Genomic DNA, 27,605 nt, shown 5'->3' with positions numbered 1-27,605 from the left:
TTCCACTTTCTCCACACATCCTGCTCAGTGTCTACCCTCTCTCTTGTTGCAGGGGTCGCAGGGTTCTTCCACCTCTCTGTCTTCCACTAAAGGTTCCAGTCAAGTGGAAGATGAGGATGGACTCATCACTGAAGGTGAGAAAAATGTTCGCCTGAAAAACCTCCCATTTGTCCCTCACCGGGCTAAAGGTCTTGTACTTGCAAATATCATGCATGTATGACTCATGTACGTGACCTTTGATGTGTCTTTCTCTCTCTCCCCTGTCGGTCTGTGCTTCTAATGTAAAAATCTTGTTCTCGGCTCCTCGTTTTCTCACTTTTCCTCCACTTCTCTGGAACACTGTGATTTCATGGTCAATTATGTCACACATTCTGAGATATCCCAACATTTCTATTGAAATAGAAACAGTATTCATTTATTTTAAAGAAGAGGTCTCCAACTCTTTGTAGTCCAGTACAACCCAATTACACCTCAACTGAGACAGACCAGCTGATTGCAAAACAATGTGATGAATACCAACAACTCCAACATTTTCTGAAAATCTTCAAATTGAAAGCACTCTTTCAAAATCTCAACAAGTCGAATTTGAAATCCTGCCTGCTGCAGTGTTTCTCTTCAGACTCAGTGGGCAAAGAAATCTGTTGCTCTTCAGAAAACAGGACGTCTGTAACCTTCAGCATGTGGCTTTTCACGAGCTCACTATTTTGGTCTCTCATATGCAGTTCAGTTATACGTCTCAGCATTATCAGTTTCTGTCTACTTTGGTATTTTAAAGCTTTATGAGGCCATCCAGGTCCATTTCAGAAACTTTTTCTTATCACCATAAAGCAATTAATAAGTCAATATATCAACGTTTGACTCACAAGTTGGTTCTATATTTATTCCTTCATTTGCCAGTTTGATCCTCATGTCAGTATAGACATGGTAAACTACTGTGAGGTTTAAATGGACCCCACTGGATGGAAGTATTTATCTGCATGAGAAGACTTCAGTCTGTCCCAGCAATGATACATATTATTTTCCATCATATCTGCCACAGTCTGCTTAAAAGTTATCTTTGTCAATTCCCATCAGCCTGGATTTTTCATTCCTCCGCCGCTCTTCTTTCCTCCCTCCAGCTGAGGTCCTGGTCGACGAGGTTCCAGCTGTGCCGTCCTACATATCAGACCGCTACAAGGTGGGGCGGATGTTAGGCGATGGGAACTTTGCAGTCGTGCGGGAGTGTGTGGAGCACTCCACCGGACGGGAGTACGCCCTGAAGATCATCAACAAGGGAAAATGCAGAGGCAAGGTATGCAAACTGTAGGAGAAGATTTAACTTAGGCTTGAATATAAAACTACATGAGCGGAGCACTGTTAAAGTACAATATCTAAGATTCAGATGTTCAGGCATAATTCTTGAGAACTATAATAGAACTGAGAAAGACACAGAGCTTTTAAACACAAATATTTTGTGTTCTTACCCTTTTATTTTAAAGTTATTCGATAATCCATCAATAGATGTGTTCTGGTTGACAATAAAATCATCTATGTGTGTGTGTTTATTTCACTAGGAGCACATGATCCAGAACGAAGTGGCGATTCTCCGCAGGGTCAAACATCCAAATATCGTCTTACTCATTGAGGAGATGGACACTTACAACGAACTTTACCTTGTGATGGAGTTAGTCAAGGTATGTGGCCATGTTTGTATACTGCAAGCCCGTGTTTATTCCCACCATCTGCCTCCGTTAGCAACAGGCTGGGGTGTTATGGCAAACAGAGAGAATGGGTCGTTGCACTGCCTATAGTGTCGGACGGTGATCATTATCTCAAATTTACACGTGACTGAGGAAGGGAGGCTGAAGTGGCGACACACACAAGCGCAGCCACAATCAAACAGTGAAGCGCATGATGAATAGCAACCAGTCGCGCGCTACAGGACGGGGGAGAATCGGTCTGTGGCCCAAAGCGCTTGTGTGTTCACATTCTTCATTCTCTCTTGCTCTCTGAGTCAGGAAATGTTTTTGCATAATTCAGGAGCCGGGAATGTGATCCATCTGTTCTCGCTGTGGTGTGGAGTACTACAGAATATAGATGAGGGGCAATCTGTGAGAGAAATGTGTGTACATGTGAGCGGTTTCCAAAGTAGGAGGATCAGGGGGAGGCTGTGGATGAATGAGGTGGAGGCAGTCAGTGCCAGAATGACAGGGACTGGGGAAAGGGAGAAAATGTGCTTTGAAGGAGGAGGAAAATGATAAAAGCAGTGCGGAAGGGAGAGAAAGCGGTGCAGAAAGTATGGCATAATGATATTTGAGTGCAGAGGCAACACATTGTGACTGTTTTGGGAGGACACTTTCCTCTTTCAATATCACCAAGCGACGCCCATAAATTGATGCTGTTTAATGTTGTGCTGAAGAATAAATGTGGCCTGTACTGAGACCTGACTCAAACCTCATCCATCATGTTTCGGGATGTGACCTGCAAGCCATTTATCACTTCCTAGGGACTGACCTCATGAATGCTAATGAGATGTCTGTGCAGCCAGGTTCCACGTCTTTGTTTAAAGACTCGGAATTTCTAGCAGCCTATTAATGCCTTTGCTTTTGAGAATAAATGTCCAACGATTACATTCACATTTCCCTTTGGACTTTGGATTTTGGAGATTAATAAATCCGGACGTATCGGCTTGGCTGTGGCATTTGACAGCTCCCATACTTAAACTGTCACTGTGCAGGTCGAACCCTGACACTGTGTCTCAGTCCGTGCTGGAGGAGTCAGATTTAGTCCTATTTTGAGCCACTGTTCCACTTAGTCCTCTCAGAGAGAGAGACAGAGAGAGAGGATGGGGGAGAGGTAAGAGGAGGGTGAGACTCAAACAGATTGAAAAATATGCAAAACTGAAAAAAAAAAAAAAGGCCTGAGAGAATACTCGAGACTGAAATAAGTGAATTTTTTTAAAAATAAAAAGGAAATATTAAAGTCAAAGCAGGAGGAGATCTTTCAGCTGAGGTATGTAACGAGGACACACTTTATCCCTCCAGCCGCTGAGCTGACAAAACAAAAAGCCTCAGCTGCTAAATGAACTCTTCAGCCCAGAAAAATTCTTTAGCACCAAAGACGAGCAACTGTGAAGCGAATGTGTCTGGATCTGTTTGTGTGAACACAGCAAACGATTTGCCGTGACATTGTTCCCTCACACTGACAGCCCGCCCGTCTATCATGACTTGTCCACAGGGGGGAGATCTGTTCGATGCCATCACCTCGGCCAACCGATACACAGAGAGGGACGCCAGCGGCATGCTCTACAATCTGGCAAACGCCATCAAATACCTCCACAGCCTCAACATTGTGCACAGAGACATCAAACCAGAAAACCTGCTGGTGAGTTCACACAGAGTGTGCAAGTCTGCCGTTTGTTGGCTGAAATTGTTTTGGATGCACTGATGTCTAAGTTTTATGTTTGTTTTCTGTGTTGGTGTGCTCAGGTGTATGAACATGCAGATGGAAGCAAAAGCCTGAAACTGGGAGACTTTGGCTTGGCGACAGTAGTGGACGGACCCCTCTACACAGTCTGTGGTACCCCAACATATGTAGCACCTGAAATCATCGCAGAGACAGGGTGAGAGCCGCATTCACACAGCTTTAGTTGTTCATCCGGATCACCGCAGCATCCATTGGCTCTAATTTGCAGACACTGTTTTCATGCAAATCTTCTCTCCTTTTGCCTTGGTGCAGGTATGGCCTTAAAGTGGACATCTGGGCAGCTGGAGTCATCACTTACATCCTGCTGTGTGGTTTCCCCCCATTTCGAGGGTAAGCCATACTCCAAAAACAAATCCTGTTTCATTTAATCCATCTATGTTTTGTAGTTGTGTCTGGGTCCCTCCGATGTTTTGGAGCCGTATTGCACGTTGATTCCTGCGGACTGATGTTTCAATGAGACAATATTGTTTTGCTTTCAGGAGCAGTGATGATCAAGAAGTGCTTTTTGATCAGATACTGATGGGACAGCTAGAGTTTCCTCTCCCATACTGGGACAACGTCTCAGAGACAGCCAAGGTTAATATCTGCTCTGTCTACATGGATTGTTTGTTTGTGTGTATTATGAACAGTTCACTTGTTAATTATTTATAGCCGTGGTTAAAAACTCATCAGTGTTTGTTTGTGGCTGTAGGAGCTGATCCGATCCATGCTGGAGGTAGAAGTGGATCAGAGATACACGGCTCTCCAGGTGCTGGAGCACCCCTGGGTCACCGTAAGTATGGTGTTATTGAACCTATTGAGTGCCTCACTTCTGTTTTTTTTTTTGTTTTATATGTTGCTTTCCCAGCATGCTTTTTTATGCAGGGGTTTATTCAATTTCTCTTTCTTGTGATGTAGGATGAAGGTCTATGTGAGAACGACCACCAGCTGTCAGTAGCAGGGAAGATAAAGAAGCACTTCAACACCAGTCCAAAGGCCAACGACACTGATGCAGGAGTGTCAGTCATTTCTGTAAGTGATCCTTGAATACTCCCACCTGCTGGCATGATCTAACTCTCTGGTTCTTCTAGCAAATACAGTCTGCTGAAATTCTGAGGTCTACTGCTGTGTTTACTGCTCTCATAGTCAGATACAGCTTTCACCACGACGTTTATGTTTTGTGCCATTTCTGTCCTCGAATGAACTGTTGTTTAGATTGATTGTGCTGGTTTCTCTTTGTGTTCAGTTGGATGACAGCTTTTCTATGCAGAGATCTGGGTCGTTGGATTTCTACCAGCACCCGGCCATGTACTGGATAAGGTACGCCTGGTTACCATGGAGACACAAATGGGCAGACAGACACAAACCAGCGAGAAATCAAAACAAACAAAAATAGGGACTCTGAAATTGATGTCTCGCCCCCTCCCTGCGTGTCGCCCCGCTGACTGGCTGCTGCTGTGCTGCTTTGACAGCTCCATGTTGTCCCTGCTTGGCTTTTTGCACCTTTCCCTTTTATCCCTCTCTCATTATTAACACAGAATTCTCACCGGCATTATTGTTGTTTACTGCTAAAGGTTTGTCCTCGATGTTGCTTCATCCGTGTGGAAATGACTGTGTTCAAACTATTGTGAATGATTCTCCCTAATTTCAATTTGGAAGTTGTGCAAAAATGTCCTAACATTGTAAAGAAACTGAGTTTGCTATGCTCACTGAGTAACTGACATTTTGTCTACAGTTTTGTTGTGAATGCTGCCTGGCCAAAGAAATACTCCTTTTTGTCCTGCCTGTTGCATTAAATATCTGTGTTACTTTGTTTTATTTGTTTGCTTTGTGTGATGTAACGTCCCCCTCTTGGCTGCTTCCTCTAATACCAGTCCCTCCTATTCATCCTGTTGTGTAACATCATTCACTGGTTTATGAAGGATGTTGGCGTTTATGCTTACAAGAGTAAGGGAGGCCAGCGTGTATCAGTAATAAATCTCTGTTATGGCCGCTGAAACCACTTTGTTAAATTTGAAAGGTTACAAAAAAAAATCTGCAAGCATATCGAGGCACACTTTTGAAACTGAAAATAAAGTAGCAACATCTTCAACAAGTGCAGAAAAACTGGCTAAAAGTGAAAGACACTAAGACACTATTAATTAAATTTATGCCGACTTTACAACTTAATGTAAGTAAGTCCTTCAAACAATGGTGCCACAGTTTGCTGGGACAGTAGACAATTGATTTAGCAATATTGACAGATAATCCATGAATTCCCATCATCTATTCTGATAATATATAGAGATGAATGTATAGCTGCAGCTATGAATTGAGATTTTTTCTTGACAGAAACTTTAAAAGTCATAAAGAGGAAGCTTGAATAACACCGGACCAATTTAGCCGACCTCCTGAAGACAAACAGCCAATATTTGGCTCCTCTACAATATGCAAAATCTTCAGCAGCTGCTTTTATATAGAGAACTGGAGCCACTCCAGAGTGAATGAGATACACCAAAGTTGGTTTTTGTTTTGTGTTTGTTTATTCCGCATGCGATTGTTCAGTTCATTAACTCTGAGCTCTCCTGTTCCGCCACACTTTACCGTCCTTGTTGGCGCCATCGGATTTGGATCTAACCCTCGTCTTCTCTTGTGCTTCTCGTTTTCAGGCCACCTCTCTTGATAAGGAGGGGCAGGTTCTCAGACGAGGACGCCACCCGGATGTGAAGCCTTTGCAAACGATGCCGACTGTGAATTCAGAAACAACAACAAAAACACTTCGGGCGGAGCCTCCCAGTTGCCTCCCGGGCCTGCCCACTGCCCCCTCCTCTCTTACCCCCGACTCTTCCTCTGACCAGTCCCCAGACCCCGGCCCTCCATCTGACTCTGATGATGTCTCCATCAGCTCTGCCAGCACCGTCTGCTCTCCCAACTCGCCCTTCTAGTGAAGCGACGGAGGGGAGGAGGGCGATTAAGGTGTGCAGAGAGGGAGGCAAGGAGGGTGAATCTTCATTCTCCAGCTCCTCCCTCTGTTTGGAGGAGGAGGAGGAAGAGGAAGAGGAGACAGATGTTTCCCCGCCCTCGCCCACCGCTGTGGGTAAATCGTGAAAAACGGAGGGAGGAAAACAAAGACAGAAACAAAAACAAAACAAAATTTGAGACATTTTCGTTCCTGAATCCATCTTTCCAAATTAGGAACAGAAATCGATCAAGGGGTGGACCAAATAAGATAAACAGTGGCAGAGTGGGTTGGGAGAAAGACTGAAAAGGCGACATGTTCACGAAGCAGGAGTGAGTGAGTTGAAAGACGTTGTTGATTTAGTTTAACGTTCTCTCATCTGAGCACATGTTCCAGAGCTCAAGGAGCAAGAAAAGGCTGTTCACCTTTCAGTGATGATTCGGGCTCAACGTGGAAACGTCCTAATGGTGGAACGGCTCGACAAGGCAATATGAGAATATGGACCAATGTTCATGTTTTATTGAACCTTGTTTAATCATTCTTTATTCCCTGCATTTTTGAAAAAAAAAAAAAAAAAAAAAGATGAATTTCCCTTTTTCATGAAGGATAGGTTTTTGTTGACTTGTCCTAGGAACTTGACAAAAGAAAAACGTGTGTTTAAGTAGAGTTCAGGATTGTTTAGGTAGGTCATGGTAGATTTAACGACAGTGTAATGTTGGGAAAATGACAGCTAAAGAGTGTAGTGGAAGACATTTTTTTTCTTGTGTTTTAAAAGAAGGGTTAACTGAAAAGGGTCAAGAACTTATGTGCTATATTCCTGTGTCCCACACAGTATTGGCATTGCCTTTCCGTGACGCTGGATCGCAGTTTTACAGTTTACATTTTACACAGACTGCTATTCCGACAATAATGGTGCGCTCGATTGCTCCTTGTAATTGTGTCAACTGTTTGGTTCACGATGACATCTCGATACACAAACTTCAGCAGCATTTGGGTGCTTGTGTAGCAAAATTAGCATCTGAATCTCAAACTCATAATCATCCTATAATGACTTCACAATGATCCTGGATCCTCTCATGTACACATAGAAAGCCTTGTTTATATTCTTATCGACAGAAATAACATAATCCATCAACATATTCCAGCAGAAAAAGAAACGTTTTTACAGTTGCAGCCAAAGTGTCTAACGGAAAGAAAGAAAAAAACAAAACAAAAACAAAGTGTCTAACTCATACGGATGTGGAGATGGAGTGTTCTTCAGTGATAAGCTTACACGGTTAACTGTTTATGAGAGCTGCCTATTTGCACAAAGGTACTGCAGCTTGTGTGCAGTCAAACAGGATGGAGCGAATCTCTATTGATGCCAGAGAACCAGCAGCACTTGTGCAAAGCGGTACAGATTTAAAATAAAATAAAAAAGATGGAGGAGGACTTATTTCAGCTCTGTACAACCTCATTCATGGCTTCATTTCTTCAGATGAAAGCATGACACACATACAGTAGCCTATTCTTATATATATATATAGAAAAAAACAGTTGATAGTGATGAATTATTGTTTATTGTTATGTAAATAACAATTGTATTTATTTTGATAGTTCACAATACAGTATATTTCTTTACTAGTAGTACGTTGAGGAGAGTTGTTTTAAAAAAAAATAAAAAATATCCGTCATACAAGTGTATCACTCAAAAGATAATACAGAGGAAATCAAAGGGTGGAAATGAAATACAACAGCATACTTGACCTAATGTTTCAAGGATTGAGCATTAAAAAAAAAAAAAAATAGGGGCGACCATTATCTTTGCTTCTTGTTAAATGCAGAGTGATGTCACTTTTTCTGCAAAAGTGTGTATAAATGTGACTTCCAGTAGCTGCTGTGAAACAAGAGTGAAAGAAAAGCAGTGCGGTGTCCAGGTTTCTGTCTCTTTTTTTTTTCTTTTTTTTTCTTCTTGCGGATGATTTCCCCCTGCAGTCGTCATACTCGTCTCAGTTTTTGTATTTATTCTCAACATCGCATACAGTAATGTGCCGTCATATTGACCGGATCAGTATGAACTTGCTGTGCTGTTGAAATCCAGCGGTCTCCGGCACATGTGCACATGTGGTTTACCAAAGTGCTCTCACACAGCTGCACCACCGTATTACAGTTTGTCGCAATACCGATTCCTGTACCTCTGTTCAACAATGGTCTATCAATGACAATAGTAATAATTAAAATATGTTCCAAAAATCAAGTGTGGGTGTTCTTGTTTTACAGTTTATAGTTGTTTTTTTCTTGCAGATCTATTATATTTGCTTTTTCCCAATTGAGTATATTTGTTATAATTGTACCCAGGCTGTATTTTACTCTTGTTAACTGCTAGGTGATGCTTGACTAAAGAGGGTACTCAGTAAGTTGTTATGAATCCCAGATCATGGGAAGGGATTTGTTAGGTTTTTTTTGCACTCGACAGGAGAAGTACCCTGCACATATGTGGGACGACAGAATGAAAATAGAGTGAAATCAATTGTGCCACATGAAAATTATTAAAAAATGTTTTATATATGTATAGATTTAACCTTTTTATCGGGCATCTGGCAATATTTGGTAACTTCCACCGGCATTGCTGTTTCGTTAAACTACCAATAAGAAATTAAAGACAGAAAAAGAATTTATTTGTGGAATTGTGGAAAATTTTGAGTATGAATGGACCCTCATGCCTTAAAACGATATCAACACCTTTGTTTATTGCATCTATTTCGTTTGAAAACATGAAAACTAATTATATGCTTGCGCACACAGAGATGGTTTGATTTAGCTCATGCACTCAGTACATCTACTGATTGCACAATTCAGTTATATGATGTGTCAAAAAGGATGAAGAGCATTTTGCACATTGATTTATTTTTGTTTACTGTATAATTCTAGTCCACCTTCTCATTCACATATATGCTTCACAGCATATAATGGGTAATTATTTAAACTGACATTAAAAAGTCACCCCAAAGAAAGAAGACAACACACTTCAAATCATTCTGTTATTATGTTTCTGTGTGAAAGCGCATTTGTTTGATACTGGATGATAAAATCTTTCCTGAGTGTTGCACTCTGATGGAGCCTGGATCTCAGACAGCTTTCTCTGGCTCTTCTTTAAGAACTTTCCAGGCACATCGCTATATATTTTTTTTCTATTTTTACCTGCTGGGATGACAATATGCTAAGTAGAGATGCTCCAAAGTATAGTGCTCTCTCTGAGAAAAGTGCCTGTCGTTCTAAACTTTTTGCTGTTTAAAATTCTGTGAATCTCAAATATTCTTGAAAAGGTGTATAGTTATTTTAGTCTCCTGACAGAAGCAGCGGCTGGCAATGTGTATCCTTCCTCCCACAGCCACAAAAAAGATGGGAAGCTCTCTCTGATGTAAACAAAAATAAAGCGGTAAAATCCATCCAACAAGCTCGCCATATTATATGTATCAACTGAGATTTTGTTTATATTAAAAAGGCAACCGCTTACTTAAGGTTGAGGAACAGTCAGCCTCACCACTCTGTCATTTTAGATTTTCTTTTTTGGCGAGTATTTGGAAACTGCCCGGTTTCAAACATCTTGCTCTGCATTTTTACAGTCAAAGCTAATTATTTTAATAGGTATTATTAGATAGAATTCCTGTTTTTTTAATCACATGTTCACTACTCTTTTCAACTCATCATACTGATTGATATATATCACATTTTATGTTCAGTTGTTTCATTGGAGACAGGGCCGGGCTGCATATAGTTTGCTTTTGCAAAATGTGGTGTGTGTGATGCAAGAAGGCTAGATATTTTGTGGAAGCAATCTTATCTGGGTGGTCATTTAATTTTTTGAACATTTCAGATCTTGTCCAAGGACTGAAAACTAAATTTCAGTTAATCTACCTTTATGACGATAGTTTGTCTGTGTTTGCCCTGTAACGGGTCATGCGGTGCTCCCTTTTGGCCACTAGGTGTCACTCGAGTGCAGGAATGAGCGAAGTAGGAACATGTTTTCGAGAGAAGAAAAAAATTAATGGAAGCTGATGTAAGCGAGTGTAAGAATTGTACCGGAAACTGACAGTTTTTTCCTTCTAAAACTATGATTTATTGACGACGAGCCGCCTCCAGAAAGTAGATGGGCGCCGTGCACGTTGAACTGGAGAGGTAAATAGCAGCAGGTACGGAAAGTGGCTTTAGTGATGAGTGAGGAAGACGCACCGGCGGCCTCGGCCAGTAAAGACAAAGACTCCACGCTGCTGCTGACCAAGGACGGACAGCGATACTACGTGAGTAAAAGCGGCGTGGTGGACAGCAGGAATGTGACGACGCCGCTCGAGACGGACAACAACGCGTCCTCCTACGACATGGACGACGCGGACGAGGAGAGCGACGTGCTGGACACCTCCGACCCGAGAGACAGCGCCGCCAGCCCGGAGGAGCTGAACGACGAGGAGGCGTCGGAGGGCGACAACGCACCCAAACAGTGCATCTACGATGGCTGCACGGAGACCACCACGCAGGTGGCCAAGCAGAGGAAACCGTGGATGTGCAAGAAGCACCGCAACAAGATGTACAAGGACAAGTACAAGAAGAAGAAGAGCGATCAGGCCATGTCCAGCGGGAAAGTAGACGTGAGAGAAAGCTTTGTGAAGTGTCCCACTCGTGGACCATCCTTCATGTTTCAGTTCAAACTATGAATGGGACATTAAAATGCATGGTACAATATAGGAACAGTTCTAGTCCTGATTGATGAGATATGTGTTATTTGGTAGTATGTTCTACAGTAGTCTATCAATCCATCCAGCTGATGGATGCACTTGCCTAAGAAATAACACTGTGAAACACTGTTCCTAAATATTGCACACGATAATAGGATTTTCTGTTTTTGTAGGGCAGTAGTTCATTCTAATGCAAAGTCAAAGTTTAAAAGGGCTTCAAAATTAAGATTGATGAACTATGTGTGATTTATGTCAGGTTTATGTGACTTTACAAGAGATTTGATAGTATAATTTGCTTTTAATGTATCTTTATACGGACTTTGAAGGGAAGAATATCCTTGAACAACACCTTGTGGTTAAAACTTTATCAACATGTTTTTGTACCTTTAGAAAAGGTTAATATTGGTCCAACAAACTCACATGACATTGTTTCTTCAAAACAGAAACTATACAGTTTTACCAGGTCATCTATTTCTGTACTGCCAGATCATCTATAAAAATCTAGAGAATAGATGTATTAATTGGATTTTAATCTTTCTTCTTGTTGGTTAAACCAGGAAAACTCAGAGGAGCGACCTGTGTCCGTGAACAAACAGCGTCTGGGGGCCATGGGCGACCGTCCTGCCAGGCCATCCTTGATAGAGCAAGTCCTCAACCAAAAAAGACTGGTAAGTCTGAAATTCAGGCTGTGTCATATATGCTAAGCAGTCGTTTATTTAATAATAAATTAAAATACATTCCTAAGTAATTCTGTAATTTCTTTTGTGAAGAAACTCCAACAAATCATTATATTATCACACAATTTGTCTTGACAGAAAAGTTTGTGGTACTTTGCTCTGACACGTGAACGTCTTTGTCCTCCAGTCGCTGCTCCGGAGTCCGGAGGTGATCAGCTTCCTGCAACAGCAGCAGCAGTTTCTGGCCGCGCAGAGCCGCAGCCAATCACAGCAGCAATTTCAGGGCTGCTGACGCTGAGCGATGCGGCATTTTACACTGTTCTGTGTCACGTGTTGGAAAAAAAAGAGAAGCGTCTGATGCATTTAGCACTGAAACTGTTTTGAAAGATGTGGCGAACTGAAACTGGGAGTTTTTAAAAGTAGCATGTTAAATCATGTTTGGTGCTGTTGGGAAATATATTTTTCTAAATTTTAGTGTGAGCGTTTCTTTTCACTTAATGTGAACTCTATGGTTGCACTACTAAATCATAGTTTTTGTCATTTAGTTTTTTTTCATGTGGCAGTAAATAATATATATCTCGGTTGTACTTGTTGAGACAAAGTTTTTTTTGATCATGTTTTGATGTTTTATCCACAAAATAACCTTCAAAATCAACTTGATCTGTTGTTATTGCCTCAGAAAGACACAACCTCATTCATCTCTGGTTAATTTTGTTTTGTTATTATTTAAGCTTGTTTTTGCTAAATGTGTTTGTGTTTTCCATTTTTTGGGAAGTGTGGTTCCATGTGACAATCATTTGTGTTCTTTGTCTTTGCTGTCATGCTGAGCTTTACAAACCTGTCTTTAACACATTATTCAATACGTCTTTTATTCCAAGCAGCCGAAGAAACAGGTTCGAGGAGAGAAGTCATTGTATGGTGTCCCAGCGATTGAGTTGTACTCTGTGTTGCTGTGACTGAGATTAAAATGAAGGTACTCTCATTTCTCAAACTTTGTTTTTCTGTTGCAATTTTTTTAAGAGAAATTCAAATCCTGGGGGGGAGAAAGGGATTGATAAAGAAAAAGTTTAATGTAACAAGTAAAAATCAACCAATACATGAATTCAAACATTGGTCAACACATGGAAATACAGCTACCTACTACTATAATAACATTTATAACATACAATTCTTTGAGTACCGACAAATACATCCCATTTGTCCTTGTATTGTGCATTTAATGTGTCCAATAGAAACGGTTGGATAAATGACCACGAGCTGTAAATGAAGATAAATGAAATGCAATCATACTTCTGTCTCAGTTGCGTGCCAAAGCTGTAGCAGACGTGGTTCTACAGGTGCATCTCAAAAAATGTAAATATAATGGAAAAGTGTGTTTTTCCCCCCCATTATTTAATCAAACAATCAATTCAACTTCTACACCGTTTCATCCAGTGTGGCGTCTCTGGGGGCAGGCTGGACAGATCGTCAGGCCAAACAGAGAGAGACACAATCACAAGCACTCGCACACATATGGGACATTTCACAACAGTTGACCTTAAATACATGTTCTTACATTGTACAATGAAACTAGTACCAGGAACGAAACCTCCACAGACACACTCAAGAGTATAGCCTTCACTAAGAAATGCCCCAAGCCCGCCTCAAACTGGAGATATTCTCAGTGAAAATGGGAGAGTGCTAACCACGACACTTACATATATTATACTTACTTTTTGTTTTGAGTAATTAAAGAAACTTTACAAGTCTTGAGAATTAAACACGTAAAAATGCAGTATCTCATAGCGCAGAATTGTATTTTAAAGGATTTCTTTAACCGAGGCTCTATTTATCACAGTTAAAACCTTCAAACCGGCTTTGTTTGATTAACTTTTCAATGATATTCAAATCTTTTAAGATGGACCTGTAATTGCCGATGGGGGAGGGACCATAAAGGGACAGAAGTAGTGTACATCTCAAAACGTACAGGATCTTCGACTACCTGTGTGTGTGGTGCGTTCATGTTAGGACACTGAGGAAATGGGGTTGTGCGGGGAGCCCATCTGCGTTAACACCTTGTCCAGCCACTGCAGGGGCCCGTGCAGGTGCACCTCGATCCAGCAGGGGGTGCTGGTCACATCCTGTCGGTGGTATTCAGCGCCCCAGCCCTGAGGAATGGACACAGCCATAAATCTCAACAGTGTGTTGGTGGTTCAGTGAACTATTAAAATTAATAGCTGCTAAGTGAGCGGGGTGTAATCCCACCTTGTATACAGTAGGATTTGACATGCTTGACATCATACTGAGTTACACTGAGAAGCTCCGGGTGCAAATAAAACTCCCCTCATCACGTCTTAAAGGAAGCGCGGTACCTTAACGAAGCTCATGCGGATGGTGCACATCTTTGTGAGCTCGTACACGACCTCGAAGCCGTGGTTGACGGACTGGGCGAGGAGCTGAGCGAACAGCTGGTTGTTGAAGATCTTGAGGCTGCAGCCGCTCGGGATCTTGCACACGGTGGTGGCGTGGAAGCCGTGCTGAAAGTTACAGTTGCGGCTCTGGACGAAGATGCTGCTGTCGCTCAGGCACTCGGCGTACACCTCGCCACCCACGTAGTACAGGTGTAACCCTGAGAAGAGAGGAAAGAGAAGATGTGGTGCTTATGCTCGAGATGTTTCAACATGTCAAAACAGTATATAAAAAAAATAAAAAATTTACAGCAAAGATATAAACACAGACATGGACCAACATAGTCAATCACTTCTTTGTAAACACACTGAAATGGCAGTTTCTCATACTCTGCCAGAGGAAAACCACCGAGGCTTCAATGCTTGTAAATGAGGAATGTCTGAGTGGTGTCAGTTGTGTCTGTGAATTGGGGACCGACTACCCTCAATCCTTTGTGTCACTCCAATCGTTCAAAACCACACAAATCCTCACAGTGCAGGGTTTATTGTAACCCACAGGGATGTTTGGCATCCATCCAAAAAAAAGGCAGGCTTTGTAAACTCTTTTACCACAAGAAAAAAAAACCTTATTTGGATTCACAGCAAGGAGGCAAAGAGGAGGAACAAAATTGGAATTATTTTAGGGATTTTCTTTTTTCACTCTGCTGTCTATAGCTTGTTTGATATATATTTGCCTGCAGGAGCTGCAGAAGTACCTTTGCCGATGTGCCTGCGTGTGTGTTCGATGGTGGAGTTGCGGTTGACGTTGGAGAGCAGGCCGAGGCAGAAGCGGTTCTTGTTGTTGGACGGGTCCGTGAAGCCGTCCACCAAGACGCTTCGGGACGAGGCGTGAAACGTCTCCCCCACCCGGTTGTTGAGCTCGTAGTAAGCGATGGAGCACCAGTACTCGGGTTCCTCGTAACACACGGGCCTCAAATCTGAACATGAAGGGTTGAACCAGAGGTAAGACTGCTGTTGACGCTGGACGTAAAGATACTAAAACCATTCGAGAGAGAATAGACCTCATAATGAACAGTAGATCAAACATCTATCTAACTGCATCATGCGAATGACAATCGACATGAAATATATAATGTAAACTCCATATGACAGTACCTAAAATCCTTTCTCTTTGGTTGAGACACACATATCATAATATTAATGCAGATGAATTCTGTTAATTTGTATTATTTTGTACTCTGGACACTGACTAAAGCATTCACAATAATAACAATAAAAAAAAAAAGTCAAATCCTCACATATTAGCATTTGAAACAACCACTTATTTTGACCTCCACACTCAAAATAACTATCAAACTCACTAAGCCGTTTGAGGTTTTCCTCCCTTTTTCCTCATTGGTAAGCCCCGAGGAAGGCCTCTTCTTCAAAAGTGGTCAGTTTGGAAACATGTAGCATCAAGTGCTTGTAATTTGACGCCAACCTCGACATCTTGTTAATTGCTGCTACGTCTGAAGCGGACGACTACCTGAAGATATTGAGGCGAGTTTGTGCAAGCTGTGTTGAAACAAGCGTCCTGCACAGTCTAAAACTTGAGCCTTTCCCTCAAAGACATTACTCAAACATGTGGTTAACCTCCTTGTTTGGCTATTTTGGGTATTTCTAACATGGAAATCTAGTTTTGTTAGGTTGTGAATGTGGCAGAAGACACAGGCAGAACTCTTAGGCCATTTACTAAACGGTTTGAAGCCTCATGTTCAAATGATTAATGATTTCAAGCAGAGTTGGGTGCAGTTACCTCTGTTTGGAACAGAAAATGTGAGTTTTGTAGTTTCTGTGGAGTTGCTTGGCTTCACGTCCTCTGGGGGGTTTGTCTCCATCACGCTGTACGGAGGTGGGGGAGTCTCAGCTGGAAAATTATGCCACAAATCAGACATGAGAACGAATCGGAAAAGCTCATTGATTAAAGTCCCGCATGAAATCGGAATCTGCTGCAGCCGCAGTGAAACCGCATGTCGTGTCTCCCCCACCTGTGATGTGATATGGACTGCCAGGTTCCGCAGAGCTGTTGGGGGAGTTTGGGTAACTCTGCGAGGTGGGAGACTGGGGGAGGGATGAAGAAGATGAGGAAGAGAAGGTGGAGCAGGGCAGCGGGGGGAAGGAATCCGGGTAGGTGGCGTTCTGGGGCATCAGGGGCTCGTTGTGCAGGGAGGCGTTCCTGAACTTTGCCAGCAGACTGTGTTGAGGGTTAAACTCGCTGTGCCGAGGGACCAAAACGGGTGGTAGCACTGAAAATAGGCGAAGAAAGAAAATAAAAAAAAGATAGAGGGAACCGATAAAGAGACTCCAAGTAAAAGCCAGACGCTGGAAAAGGGATCATATTACTGCAAATGGTTTTCGCTTTGGAACACGGTGAGCTCACGAGTCTTTATTTAGGGATTCGCAACAGTGTCATAGTCCTACTTTAATTCAATATTTACCTTAGTTTTAGAGCGCAATTAAACCTCTGCTGTGCATACCTGGAGTCTCCACCCGCCTGTAGTGGTATGGGTTGACGCAGATGTCCTTCTGCTTGGCCCCGAAGGGGAACTCGCAGCACTCCAGGGCTTTCAGCTCGTGGTGGGACTGCAGGTCAGGCCAGCGCCACACCCGGCAGTAGATGACGTGAGGCAGACCCTTCCTGTGAGACACCTGCAGCCTCCCGTCCAGCGACCGGGGAATCGTCACACACTTACCTGGAGGGGTCACACCCGACAGAGCAGTGCTCAATACTTTCAACTTTCCAAGCACATACTGAGCCTTGTGTTCACACTGCTGACCCACAAAGCCGTATTCATGTGATACAGTACATCTTGTACTTCTTATCTAATTGTGGAAAATCTTAACATGCTGATAATCACTAAAGTCACTCTTGATAAAAGTGTCTATTAGAATCTAAGAGTTCATATTTATAGCATTTATTGTATTGGTTGGGCTGTTCATGGTTTTTAAGCTTCAATAGAAACACACTGTTTCCACAGTCCTGCAATCTCATCAGTAAGAAGCCTCTTTAATCTTTAATTTTTCACTTCTAGAATGAACTGACTCCATGCATCATGTGTGTTATTTTTGTGAACCCTGTTTTTCTTCTTAAAAGTTCACTTAGAGGCAAAGAAAAAAATTGGCACCTTTGCGGTATCATTTCATGGTTTCTTTCCTATTTTCTTTTTTTTTCTTTCAGTTTTTACATGCCAGGATCACATTTTGATCCCTTGTGTGAGGTCTGACCTCATCATTGCAAACCAGGGGACTAGATTTCACAGTGGAGATACTCACTGGGCTGCCCCGGACAGCTGAGCGCCCTCTCCAGCTCCTCCATTGCCCCTTTCTTCTTCTTTAGTTTCTTCACCAGAGAGTCCACAGCCTTTTCCGCCCACTTCTCCTCCTCATCTCCTTGTTTCCAGCCGAGCAGGCGCTTCACCGCCGGGCTGGTAAAGGAGAATAGGGACGTAATGGACGCAGAGGAGTTCATTATGAGATGGCTAAGTGGGTGGCAAGATGAGCTGATGGGTGCTGTTAAAGGGATAAAAGTTCCCTCGAGGAGAGGAGCAGGGAGGCAAATAATGAGTAGCCAGGGCACAGAAGAAACAGTGGTACAGATGAAAGAGGGAGTGTGATGAGTCCGTGTAAACAGAGGCGGCTTCTTTTTGTATTCCGCTGTTACTTCCGAGCAGCTCTGGTGGAAAAGTTGGACCGGTGCCAGCACAGTGCAAACTCTAAATCCTCCCTCTGTGTTGGCACAGAAAGGATCCGGCAACTCTGGATTGGAAGCTTCCCGCGGGGAAGGTTATTCCTCAAACAGCCAGAGAACCAGGTCGGGTTTCAATCATCTGGCAAAAGAAGTGAGAGAACGCATTATGCGATAATTCAGCCAAGACAGATGCATAGCAAGAGGAGGAGTTAAGAAGCTGAGCAGAAAAGGGACATTGTGGGTCGATTTGTGAGGAAATAAAGCCAGAGTCACTAAGGTGATAAGCTGCTCTGAAGTGATGGAAACAGAGTGTCAATCAAATCAAAAACTGAGAGCCACATAATCAAGACCTACTCCTGTTTAATGAAGAGGGAATTAGAAGAGGATTTCCATGATAAGGACGCTGCATCGCCAGAGAGCTCGCCTATATCAAACTGATCTTCCAGACATGCTAGACAACAATGTTATTATTCTTTGTGGAGAAAATGAAAGGAGCTAAAGAAGTGGCTCAGAAAACGCAGGCTGAGATGGCCGAGCTCATTTCTGGATTCACCAACAATGAGGAATGTCCTTTCTGGCCTCTGTTTCTATGATCATGCCACTGACGCCCAGGAGCCATACTGTCTGGCCAGAACACATCACAGGACAGGAGGGGGAGAAGGAGGGAGGGAGGTAGACAAGAGACACAGAGAGAGAGAGAGAGAGTGGAGAGAGTGCTCTGTCTGTGTTTGTGTATTTTTGACTATCTACACACGGCTGGAAATTACACCAATTCCAACAATGAAGTATAGACGTGTACTCAGGTAACCCAATAAACAGGTTTGTTTTTTTGTTTTTTGTTTTTTTTTGGGGGGGGGGGGGGGGGGGGGGGTCTATTTCTCTGTCTCTTTTTAGAAGTAGTTTTATATTTTTTTTTTTAACTATTATTGTAAATCATTCTTGCATGAAGGATTGAACCATTTCTTTGCCTTCTCTGCAATTTTCTGCAAATTTGGTTTATGTACCAGTTATGAAGAATAAATGGGAATGTGTTAGAACCAAATCTTTGAAGGTTCTTCCACTGCCAAAATATGCTCACAGGTATTATAAGTGTACCTACATTATGCCCTCTGGTGTAAAAATGTGACCAGCACTGAGTTTCCCTGCAGACAAATAGACAGCTGGAGGTTTACAATGACAGCAGAAAGCGCACGAGCTCAATGCGGCATCAGTCTGCCTTTGCTGCTTTATGGAGCCTGGCGTCACTCAGTCTAGGGCTCAGATAGGCTAATTACCTAATGCTTTATCACCAGGACACCCCTTCCCGAAAAAGTAAACAAGCCAGCTTCCTTTTACTACTTGTACTATACTAGTCTGAATGCTGCGGAAAAACCCGGCTCCTTAACCTGTACACACACACACGCACGCACGCACGCACGCACGCACACACACACACACACACACACACACACACACACACACACACACACACACACACACACACACACACACACACACACACACGGTAAATAAAATACACATTCATTCATTTTGATGACATGTCACCAAACCTTCAGCCAATCAAGCACAAACAAACAAAAGGATGAAATTGCAAAAAATGTTAAATTTTTTTTACATATATTCTCTGATTAAGAATGAATAAATAAATCAACATATAAATAAAAAGATAAACTTTTTTTTATTAACATTGTTTAAGGACAGGATGTGAGAATAAACACTACAAACAACAAGTTTTGATGTTTATCAGAGCAACAAACCTCCAACATCAACATGTGACATTCAAAACAAGTTGATATATTGTGAAAATATGCTGCTAAAAAATAAAAAATAAAAGGTTTACTTACTTTCGCTTCTGTGTTGTGATAGAAAAGCGCACTGCAAGCAGACAGCCGTGTCAGCGTGGAGGCTCAGCCGTCTGTGGCAGTCACTGGGTCAGGACAACACACTCAGGCTGGAGGTGTGTGTGCGTGTGGGTGCGCGCGCGCGTGTGTGTTTGTGTGTGTGTGTATATATATATATATATATATATATATATATTCAAGAGTCAAGACAGATTTAATAATACAGGCCAGGCATATGTACATTTCAAAACAAAAGTCAGGTATCCAAATAAATAAACATTACATTCTTGTGAAAAAGTCAAACAAAGAACAATTCAGTTGCTAAATAAATGTGAGCCTTTATACATTTATTTCATATTTTATTCCATGTGAAGACATTCAGTGCCCCATTGCTCCCAGTTGGAGTGTTTTGTCTGCAACCGGGTCTTTATTGTGGCGGTGCCGACGCGCCCTCTTCCTGCGCGCTTCCTCCACGCGCTCTTTACGCAGGTTGGAGACGCTCGGAGGCTCCACTCCTCCAGTAGCAGCCCCGCGCGAGCGCCACACAGCCTCAGCGGCGTCAGCCTGGCTGGAACCGCAGCGCCTGCATGCAAGATCCCTCCGCCTTCCCCCCTGCTGGAACTTTCCCAGGATTTCAGACTCACTGTGTGTGTGTGTGTGTGTGTGAGTGTTGCGCGCGCCACCTGAGCCGTGCGCACACACGCGTGGAGAGCAATGAGGAAAACAATCACACCTGTCCCCCTCCTCCTCCTCTGACATCAACAGATCATTAGGTTTAATACATCTGTGTGGGTTAATCCTGTTATTGTTTAATAAATGTTTTGCCTTTAAAGTCAATTGCATCTTTTGCTGCAGATTGTAGGCGCTACGTTTATTTATAATTTGATTGGTAACATTTAATTTTGCTATAATAGCAGCTTCATGAACCATAAATAAAAGTAGAACCTTATCAAATACACTTCCCAATATTACGAGTTTGGCGCGAGCGCGCGCCCGCACAAGCGCACTGCACCTGTAAAGGTAAGTATACTTGACAGGAGGAGGGTCTGTTGTCTTTCTCTACAAAGGCACGCGTGTTTTCCCCCGTGGGTTTATTCAATCCTTCCGGCATGTAAAGAAAATCGCACCTTTGTGTTTGGATCCATGCCTGAATAGAGGGAGGGGGCTTTCATATTGCGGATGGATACGATCCTTTATTGGGAGTGCCATGACCGGTCCAGTTAATGACGCAAGCCCCGGTTGGCGACAGTGAGTCTACAAGTTTGACATTTTCACAGTTTACAGCAACTGCTGCGGGACGTAACAATACTCCCAACAAGAAGTGAGACCAGTCTGGGCATCCTGTCAAAAACATGTTTTTTTTTTCCTTCTTCCTCTTTTCGAGCCACCAGGTAAATCTTTATGGTGCGCACTGTGATGGTCTACCAAACCCAAACACTTCACCAACCTGCCTGTGTCATTAAAGTGTGCATAACAAACCTTTGTTTGGTTTTATCGCTTTCACTCCCTGCAACCAACAAAAAAAACTTTAAATCCATTATTTTTGCGCTATTTATCATTACGCACTGTAACGGACACTAGAGTCAACCTGGATCAATGACATGCCTTCTTCATTTGACTGTAAAAAAAAAAAAAAAAAATCTTTTTTTTTTTTTTTTTTAAACAGGGCAGTCGGCTCCAGACACAGGAAGCTACAAATGTGCACATCATGATTCACCGTCTCTGTCTTGTCTGGTCTCAGTGCAGACAGTGAGGCAGGGGCAAAAACAGGATGCGCTCCCTGGGGCTCCGCACACACATCCGCATCAGCCCCCCCCCCCACAAAAAAAAAAAATATATAATTATATATATATATATACACACATATTAAATCCTCCCCAAAACATGGCAGAAACTAGTTCAAAAACATTATATACACGAGTCATTTTTTTGTTTCTTTGATGGAGACATGTTAATGACTCATAATGGTCATAATAATGTTCCTGGATGACTTTATAAGACTTCGCCTGTTAACTATCACTGATTACAAATTCAGTAACACAAACCGTCACATGATGCAGACATAGTCGAAGAGTTTAGTAGACATTCCCTGACCCACTCTGCACAGGATTTGCTAAAACAGTGAATGTAACAATAAAAATCAGACCCAGAAGTGAGGCTCCGTGAGGCCCTGCAAGCAAACATGACACATCACATGGCTGTTACTTGCGTCTCCTCCTCGAGTTGTTGATAGTAGCCTCAGGTTGTAGATAAATATAGCTGATCCCAGAATGTGGCTGACAACAGTTACCTTACATTGCTTTTAAGTCATGGCTCATGAAATCCATGTTTTGATTTGACCACTTTGTTTTTCACTACATCCTCCAATAAGGTAGGATGACAGCTATTAAGAGTAATGAAGAACTGCTACAGATTTCTATTACCGATGTCTTGCTTTGATATTTCTAACAATATTTATACATATTTCAACCTGAAAACATCAAATGTTTGCAATTTTGGCCTGAATAATATCAAAGTTCTTAAATGTTTAACACACATCCTGCTGCTAGTTAATTGTGGGTTGAACTAGTAGACATAAATCGATAGTCATGATATTAATTCAATGTTGTTTTTTTTATTCAAACCCTCCAACCTGTCAACTCCCATCAATGTGTCCTGCAAAACAAACTCTTTCCTTTATAAAAAACTTGACAACACATTCATGCTCTGTGTGGGAATGATAACACACAGATGATCAGATTATTCATAATTCACTTTTTTCCATTTACAGTTGATTGGAAACTAAACAAACAGTAACTCTCATCACATGGTTCAAGTCAGACAGACGTCCTGTAAGCTGTGGCAACAGAAATGTATGTGTAACGGCAGCTGACAGCCGCCACAATCCACACAGAAAAGGCAGGATTGTGAGGAACCCACAACCGTGTCATTACTTCACATCCAGCTGTGCCCGGAGAAGAAAAAGCATGAAATTGTACTTTGCTGATGGTTGCAGTGCGTGATGGACACGGCTGGAATCCCATCTCATCCGGAGGCTGGACGGCCCGATCATATTCGGTCTCCGTGACACATGGGTTTGTCTGATTGGCTAATCAGTCTTATGTGGCGACTGCAGTTTCCAGGCTCCGGTGATGTAGCGCAGGCGAATGAAGACCAGGTCTCGGCCCATCTGCAGCCAGCTCCAAAACGGAACCAGCTTAGACCCTGACAGAGCAAACAACACTTTTTAGTCATGCTTTTAAAACACCAGATATGTTTGTAATGCCGCTTCGACAAGAGTGCGGCATGATCAGGTGGGCGATGATCACAAGCAATCAATAATATTTGATTGAGAACTAAATTTCCCAAGAGTGACGATAAATAAAATGGCATAAAAAGCACATTCCACTGAATCAGCCAGTGACAGACCTGCAAACATAAGCCACACAGCTATTTATAGAACAACACATAGGTGGTCCAGGGGGACGACACATGTCCACATATTCCACGGAAAACCCACCTTCTATTTCAGTCCAGTTGACGGCCACCTCGGCTATGGGGATTTTAAAACACTGGGCAATATACAGGAGCTCGACATCGAAAGCCCTGCGAGGAGGGAGAGGAAAGAGCACAACAGATGTTCAAAAGTTACATCAAATCACATTTTAACGTCTAAAGACTAATGCAGGGTGTGGAGTCTCCTCAGTGTTTTGGCATCAGCTTCAATAAGAATTTGTGAAAACCGACTGCAAAAAAGTGGCATCAAATCCAAAGATCAAGATGAGGAACATTGACAAATTCCAAGTAAAGCCCCAACTACATTCAGTGAGATTCCACTTCTCGTGTTGATCTAAAAACACCCATGAGAGGCTTTAATCTGGTTTAAAGAGCGCAAGTGTGCTTACACGGATTAATTTTGAAGCCTGTGGAGCAAAACCACCACGTTATCAGATGTTTGGCCAAAAAGATCAAACCCACATTCGAAGAAAGTTTAAAATGTGATTCCAATTGAGTTTCAATGAATAGATTTTGCCCAGCTGATGTTGTGGTAAGTCTACGTCACTCACATTGCGACATGTCAGATCTCTCAAGACAGTGCTGCCATCATCAGAGGGCTGAAGTCAGGCGTCGCCAAACTTAGAGTATGTGAGACCGAAGACATCAACGCAGCTAATCCGTGTAGAAATAATACATTTTGGACATATATAGAATGTAACGTGCATCTACAAAATAAGTCATTTGTATTATAAGGTCTGAGTGCAGAAAACTCCCAATTGGATTTGCAGTCTGAACGCCAGGAGCGTTTTATTAGCAGCAACATAAATATGCAACAGCAGCAGGTACCATGTGTACGGTATACAGTGATCTCCAGGGAACTACTTCCTCACCATCGCTCCACATGTAGAGAGGAAAACGTCCTGAGAGCCGCCTCGCGTGTAAACAGCTTGAAGCCGCATTGCGTGTCTCTGATCCCCCTCACACAGAAAAACCACACCAAGAAGTGGAAACCCTTCATGAGGAAGGTCCGAAACATAGATCGCTGAGCAGACAAAAAAAAAAAAAAAAAAAAGCATCGTTATTTATTGTTCTAAAACAGTCGGTGCTCTTTGAGAACATAAAGAAAGACCAATACCTGAGCTACAGACTCTTCCTCTAGATGAGCCCGGGAGCCGCAGGAAATCGCCATGTTCTCCTAAAAACAAGAGAAGCAGTTTTAACCTGATCACAACACCTTTTCACCAAAATGTATTCAACACCACCAACAACAGGAAGCCATACCGGTTTAGGGTTGAGGTCATTAAGCCCCGCCTCCACTTTCACAATATCAGAAAACTTTGTGGCTCCATCAGCATCCGCCATCAGAATCAATTTCCCTCTGGAGCTCATAGTTCCCTTTAAAACATTCACAGAAAAAACATGTGAGCAATCAAACTAAAGGACTTGCAACCCGCCGCGGTGGCTGCAACATCTGCATGCTCACCATCCGCACTGCTCCTCCTTTGCCCCTGTTCTGCACCAGCGTCAGGACCCGCACTTTATCTGCACTGTACTTCCTGGTGTACCGCAAAGCAACCTAGCGGGACATCAACACAATGATCACTCATAAAACAAACCCTTGCTGGTCTTCTTATTGAATGTTTAATGGAGCAAAATTTCAGTGATGGAAAAAAAACAAAGTGCTGGAAAGATTTTCCAAACAAGGTTTGAATGTTATTACCTCTGTGGTTTTGTCTTTGCTGCCATCATCGACCACAATGACTTCATAAGTGAAAGAAGGATTTTGTTTCTGCATTAAAGACACAATATTAGGGGATTTCAGAACAGGCATTTTACATGTACAATGCTGCCACCTACTGACGGGTTTGAATACATACGGAGAAAAGGGAGCCGTTTTTTAGTGTTCACACTTTTTTTATGGATCCTTCAGCTGATGCAAAGTTGGTAGGAAAGATTTGTTATACTCCAGTCAGTTCAACAGGACGTTTAAGATCAGACCAAAGAATGTAAACTAAATATTTTCTACAGCTGTTATGATCATTTAACAATGAAGAAGAAATAGGGCTATTAATTTAATGCAAATCCTTCACTAGATAACTGTAAATTAACCTGATTGAATCACAAATTCTATCTAACTTAATAGGGATTTAATATATAAATAAACAAATAATCATTGAAATTGATTTGAAATGTGGTAAAATTAACACCATATTCTTCCTTGCATTGCCAATATTGGAAATTAAATCAAGGGCTCCAAAGAAAGCCCTCTGGCCTGCCAGATGCTCGTGTCTGCCACAGTATCTCTGACGACTTTTGCAATAACGCTTTAACAAAGCTGTTAAAAGCAATACAAATAATTGTGGATGGATTTTTATTCACGGAATAACATTTATAAGAAGTGTAAGACTAAAACTGTGTCAGGAGCTCCACAACTGTGCACATCAAATTAAATCGTCTACATGGAGTGTTCTGATATAACTGGACTTTTATGCAACAGCTCACCAGGATTTGTTTTAAATGGACCAAATCTGACAAGTGTGCACATGCCCACAAGAATCACATATTTAAGAGGATATTCTCCTCTCAAAGCCACTCTTTATTAATCACAGAAAGACTTGGTAAGCTATCGCTTATGAAAATACAATAAACTTATCACAATTTGAGGCTCAGTACCGACCTGTCTGTTTTCGAGGTAATCCATAGCCTCATCCAGCATCACAGGCACTGAAATGACACAGTGACACTTATTAGTGTCGGTTACCTGCTGCAGGGGCACTAAATATTAAACTAAAGCTGCTGATGATGGAGAGTTCTGTATGTTGGATCATAACATCAGTGTGAATATTTCTCCCAAGTAGAAAAGAAAAGAACACACTTCAAAGTTTGCTGTACCTGCACACTTTTATGCAGACAGACAACCTGGCATCACTCACTTCGAAGCTCCTCGTTGTAGGCCGGGACCACCACAGACAGCTCCCTGGAGTGGGGATCATGGAGGCTGGGGAAGAGCTCCTTCCCTCCAGCGGCTGTAGGAAAGTATTTCTCCTTCTCGTGGCGAGTCAAATTCGCCATCCCTGCAGTTACATGTGCAACCACAAGCACCTGAAAAGGATGAAATATGAGAGTGGTTCTTTTGTTTGGTAATGGTATCAAGTCCGTGAAATGTCCACGTCATGGGCTGATTTGAAACTATCTTTCTATTCCTTTTCAAGTTTCAGCTCCAGTATGCTCCGGAGTAAAAACAGACAAAAACATTCAATTGTATAGTAGTTTAAAACGGTTATTGGTAAGAACATTACCATTTGTGACTTGCAACCTAATTTGTGCAGTGTTTGGATGAGATATCAAAATCAACTACTTTGATATCACTCTTGCATTGCAGTTTCACAAGATAGATTCACATTTTGAAAAAAATATATATATACATATATATATATATTTACTAAGACTGAATGATAGAAAATGGAACAGGCTGTAATTTTACCACAACAGAAGCACGCAATATTGGCAGAACACATTACCCTAACTGTAAGATGGTGTTCAGTATCATATCACAATATTGATATAAACAATAATGTAATAAGAATGAGGAAAATTAAGTATATAGTATTTCCTGGTTGCTCTAAATTGTGCGTTTTATTATACCAAAAAATGAATGTATTCATGGGTATTTTCAAAGACTAAAAAATAATACATTGAGGGAGTCTGTAGAGAAAACACAATAAAGTAAAACAGTAAAACAAAAACGAAAAAAAACATCTACCCTGTCAGTGTTACTGTCAAATCAGGACTTATATTTTCACATAATTTGTAGTCACATGAACACAAACGTCTGAAATTAAGGTACAGCGTCGATTTGTATACACCTTTTCACTCATATATAATCCATACTCACCACAATGAAAGCCAAAGCTGCTAAAGCGACCAAAGCTTGAAGTATTTCACAGATCAAATCCATTTTCCTTCAGATGAACCTGCAGCCTGACAGAGCAGCACAGGCGGCTAGCTGAGCAGCTAGCTCGACTTCCTCCTGAGTTTTTTCCTATTTAACACACTGCTCTGACTTCTCAAGACTCATAGAACAAAGTCGGGTTGATGAAGATATTTGAGGAGTAGAGGCACTAAAGAGAAATGTTTATATCCCCATTTCTCTGTGAGAAGTTCATTGAACTTCACTTCCAATCACAGCTGATACGCGGAAGTAACTGCGTCTTCTCGACACGTCACCAGAGTTGACCAGACAGCGCGGCGAGACTCCGAAGCAGCCTGCAGCGCCTCCTATCGGTCAGGAGGAAACACGACGTCAACAGTAATACTATTTTTTAACAATAAAGAACAGTACTTTACAGAGCCCCAAAGGATGAATGAATGAATGAATGAATGAATGAATGAATGAATGAAT

General features: G+C 42.1%; 4 protein-coding genes across 7 annotated transcripts in view; 2 read left to right on the top strand and 2 right to left on the bottom strand.

Annotated features, from left to right (window-relative positions):
• dclk1a (doublecortin-like kinase 1a) overlaps window positions 1-7,572 on the top strand; it is a 44,513-nt gene extending 36,941 nt beyond the window's left edge. For 3 of the 4 annotated variants that reach the window (XM_080483655.1, XM_080483656.1, XM_080483657.1), the window contains 11 exons: window positions 53-134; window positions 1,119-1,291; window positions 1,554-1,673; window positions 3,217-3,363; window positions 3,468-3,601; window positions 3,718-3,795; window positions 3,945-4,041; window positions 4,157-4,237; window positions 4,363-4,476; window positions 4,691-4,764; window positions 6,093-7,572. In XM_080483655.1, the coding sequence (XP_080339781.1) occupies window positions 53-134; window positions 1,119-1,291; window positions 1,554-1,673; window positions 3,217-3,363; window positions 3,468-3,601; window positions 3,718-3,795; window positions 3,945-4,041; window positions 4,157-4,237; window positions 4,363-4,476; window positions 4,691-4,764; window positions 6,093-6,150 (1,158 nt within the window). In that variant the 3' untranslated portion in view covers window positions 6,151-7,572. The remainder of the gene's footprint in view (window positions 1-52; window positions 135-1,118; window positions 1,292-1,553; window positions 1,674-3,216; window positions 3,364-3,467; window positions 3,602-3,717; window positions 3,796-3,944; window positions 4,042-4,156; window positions 4,238-4,362; window positions 4,477-4,690; window positions 4,765-6,092) is intronic. The other variant, XM_080483658.1, reaches the window with a different exon arrangement.
• Window positions 7,573-10,345: 2,773 nt separating this feature from the next.
• On the top strand, window positions 10,346-12,753 carry rfxap (regulatory factor X-associated protein). Its single transcript, XM_080482587.1, has 3 exons — window positions 10,346-11,007; window positions 11,652-11,762; window positions 11,959-12,753. The coding sequence occupies exons 1-3, from the start codon at window positions 10,576-10,578 to the stop codon at window positions 12,061-12,063; spliced, it is 648 nt and encodes a 215-aa protein (XP_080338713.1). The 5' UTR covers window positions 10,346-10,575; the 3' UTR covers window positions 12,064-12,753.
• A 65-nt stretch (window positions 12,754-12,818) lies between these two features.
• Window positions 12,819-19,876, bottom strand: smad9 (SMAD family member 9). The gene is made up of 8 exons (XM_080482971.1): window positions 19,730-19,876; window positions 17,471-18,024; window positions 16,675-16,890; window positions 16,186-16,443; window positions 15,954-16,064; window positions 14,914-15,135; window positions 14,123-14,379; window positions 12,819-13,918 (listed from the first exon to the last, which is right to left on the bottom strand). The coding sequence occupies exons 2-8, from the start codon at window positions 17,664-17,666 to the stop codon at window positions 13,775-13,777; spliced, it is 1,404 nt and encodes a 467-aa protein (XP_080339097.1). The 5' UTR covers window positions 17,667-18,024; window positions 19,730-19,876; the 3' UTR covers window positions 12,819-13,774.
• A 1,789-nt stretch (window positions 19,877-21,665) lies between these two features.
• Window positions 21,666-27,437, bottom strand: alg5 (ALG5 dolichyl-phosphate beta-glucosyltransferase). Its single transcript, XM_080483737.1, has 10 exons — window positions 27,099-27,437; window positions 26,137-26,305; window positions 25,881-25,927; window positions 24,924-24,992; window positions 24,687-24,779; window positions 24,485-24,598; window positions 24,339-24,398; window positions 24,094-24,245; window positions 23,226-23,311; window positions 21,666-22,930 (listed from the first exon to the last, which is right to left on the bottom strand). Exons 1-10 carry the CDS (start codon window positions 27,159-27,161, stop codon window positions 22,815-22,817), a joined length of 969 nt encoding a protein of 322 aa, XP_080339863.1. The 5' UTR covers window positions 27,162-27,437; the 3' UTR covers window positions 21,666-22,814.
• Between the last annotated feature and the right edge of the window lie 168 nt (window positions 27,438-27,605).

The sequence above is a fragment of the Lipophrys pholis genome (assembly GCF_963383615.2).
Source record: "Lipophrys pholis genome assembly, chromosome: 16".
In the NCBI taxonomy this organism is placed as follows: domain Eukaryota; kingdom Metazoa; phylum Chordata; class Actinopteri; order Blenniiformes; family Blenniidae; genus Lipophrys; species Lipophrys pholis.
The sequence above is the reverse complement of the archived record's forward strand: the minus strand, read 5'-3'. Positions and strand labels throughout refer to the sequence as shown.

Excerpts from the sequence above, each read along its gene's own strand:
- rfxap (XM_080482587.1), top strand. The coding sequence starts at position 10,576 with ATGAGTGAGGAAGACGCACCGGCGGCCTCGGCCAGTAAAGACAAAGAC. Across the intron at positions 11,008-11,651 it reads TGTCCAGCGGGAAAGTAGAC|GAAAACTCAGAGGAGCGACC; the intron begins GTGAGAGAAAGC and ends TGGTTAAACCAG. Across the intron at positions 11,763-11,958 it reads TCCTCAACCAAAAAAGACTG|TCGCTGCTCCGGAGTCCGGA; the intron begins GTAAGTCTGAAA and ends TTTGTCCTCCAG.
- smad9 (XM_080482971.1), bottom strand. The coding sequence starts at position 17,666 with ATGAACTCCTCTGCGTCCATTACGTCCCTATTCTCCTTTACCAGCCCG. Across the intron at positions 16,891-17,470 it reads CAGCTGTCCGGGGCAGCCCA|GTAAGTGTGTGACGATTCCC; the intron begins GTGAGTATCTCC and ends TGACCCCTCCAG. Across the intron at positions 16,444-16,674 it reads CAGGCGGGTGGAGACTCCAG|TGCTACCACCCGTTTTGGTC; the intron begins GTATGCACAGCA and ends GCCTATTTTCAG.
- alg5 (XM_080483737.1), bottom strand. The coding sequence starts at position 27,161 with ATGGATTTGATCTGTGAAATACTTCAAGCTTTGGTCGCTTTAGCAGCT. Across the intron at positions 24,993-25,880 it reads ATTACCTCGAAAACAGACAG|AAACAAAATCCTTCTTTCAC; the intron begins GTCGGTACTGAG and ends TCTTTAATGCAG. Across the intron at positions 24,246-24,338 it reads AGGAAGAGTCTGTAGCTCAG|CGATCTATGTTTCGGACCTT; the intron begins GTATTGGTCTTT and ends TTGTCTGCTCAG.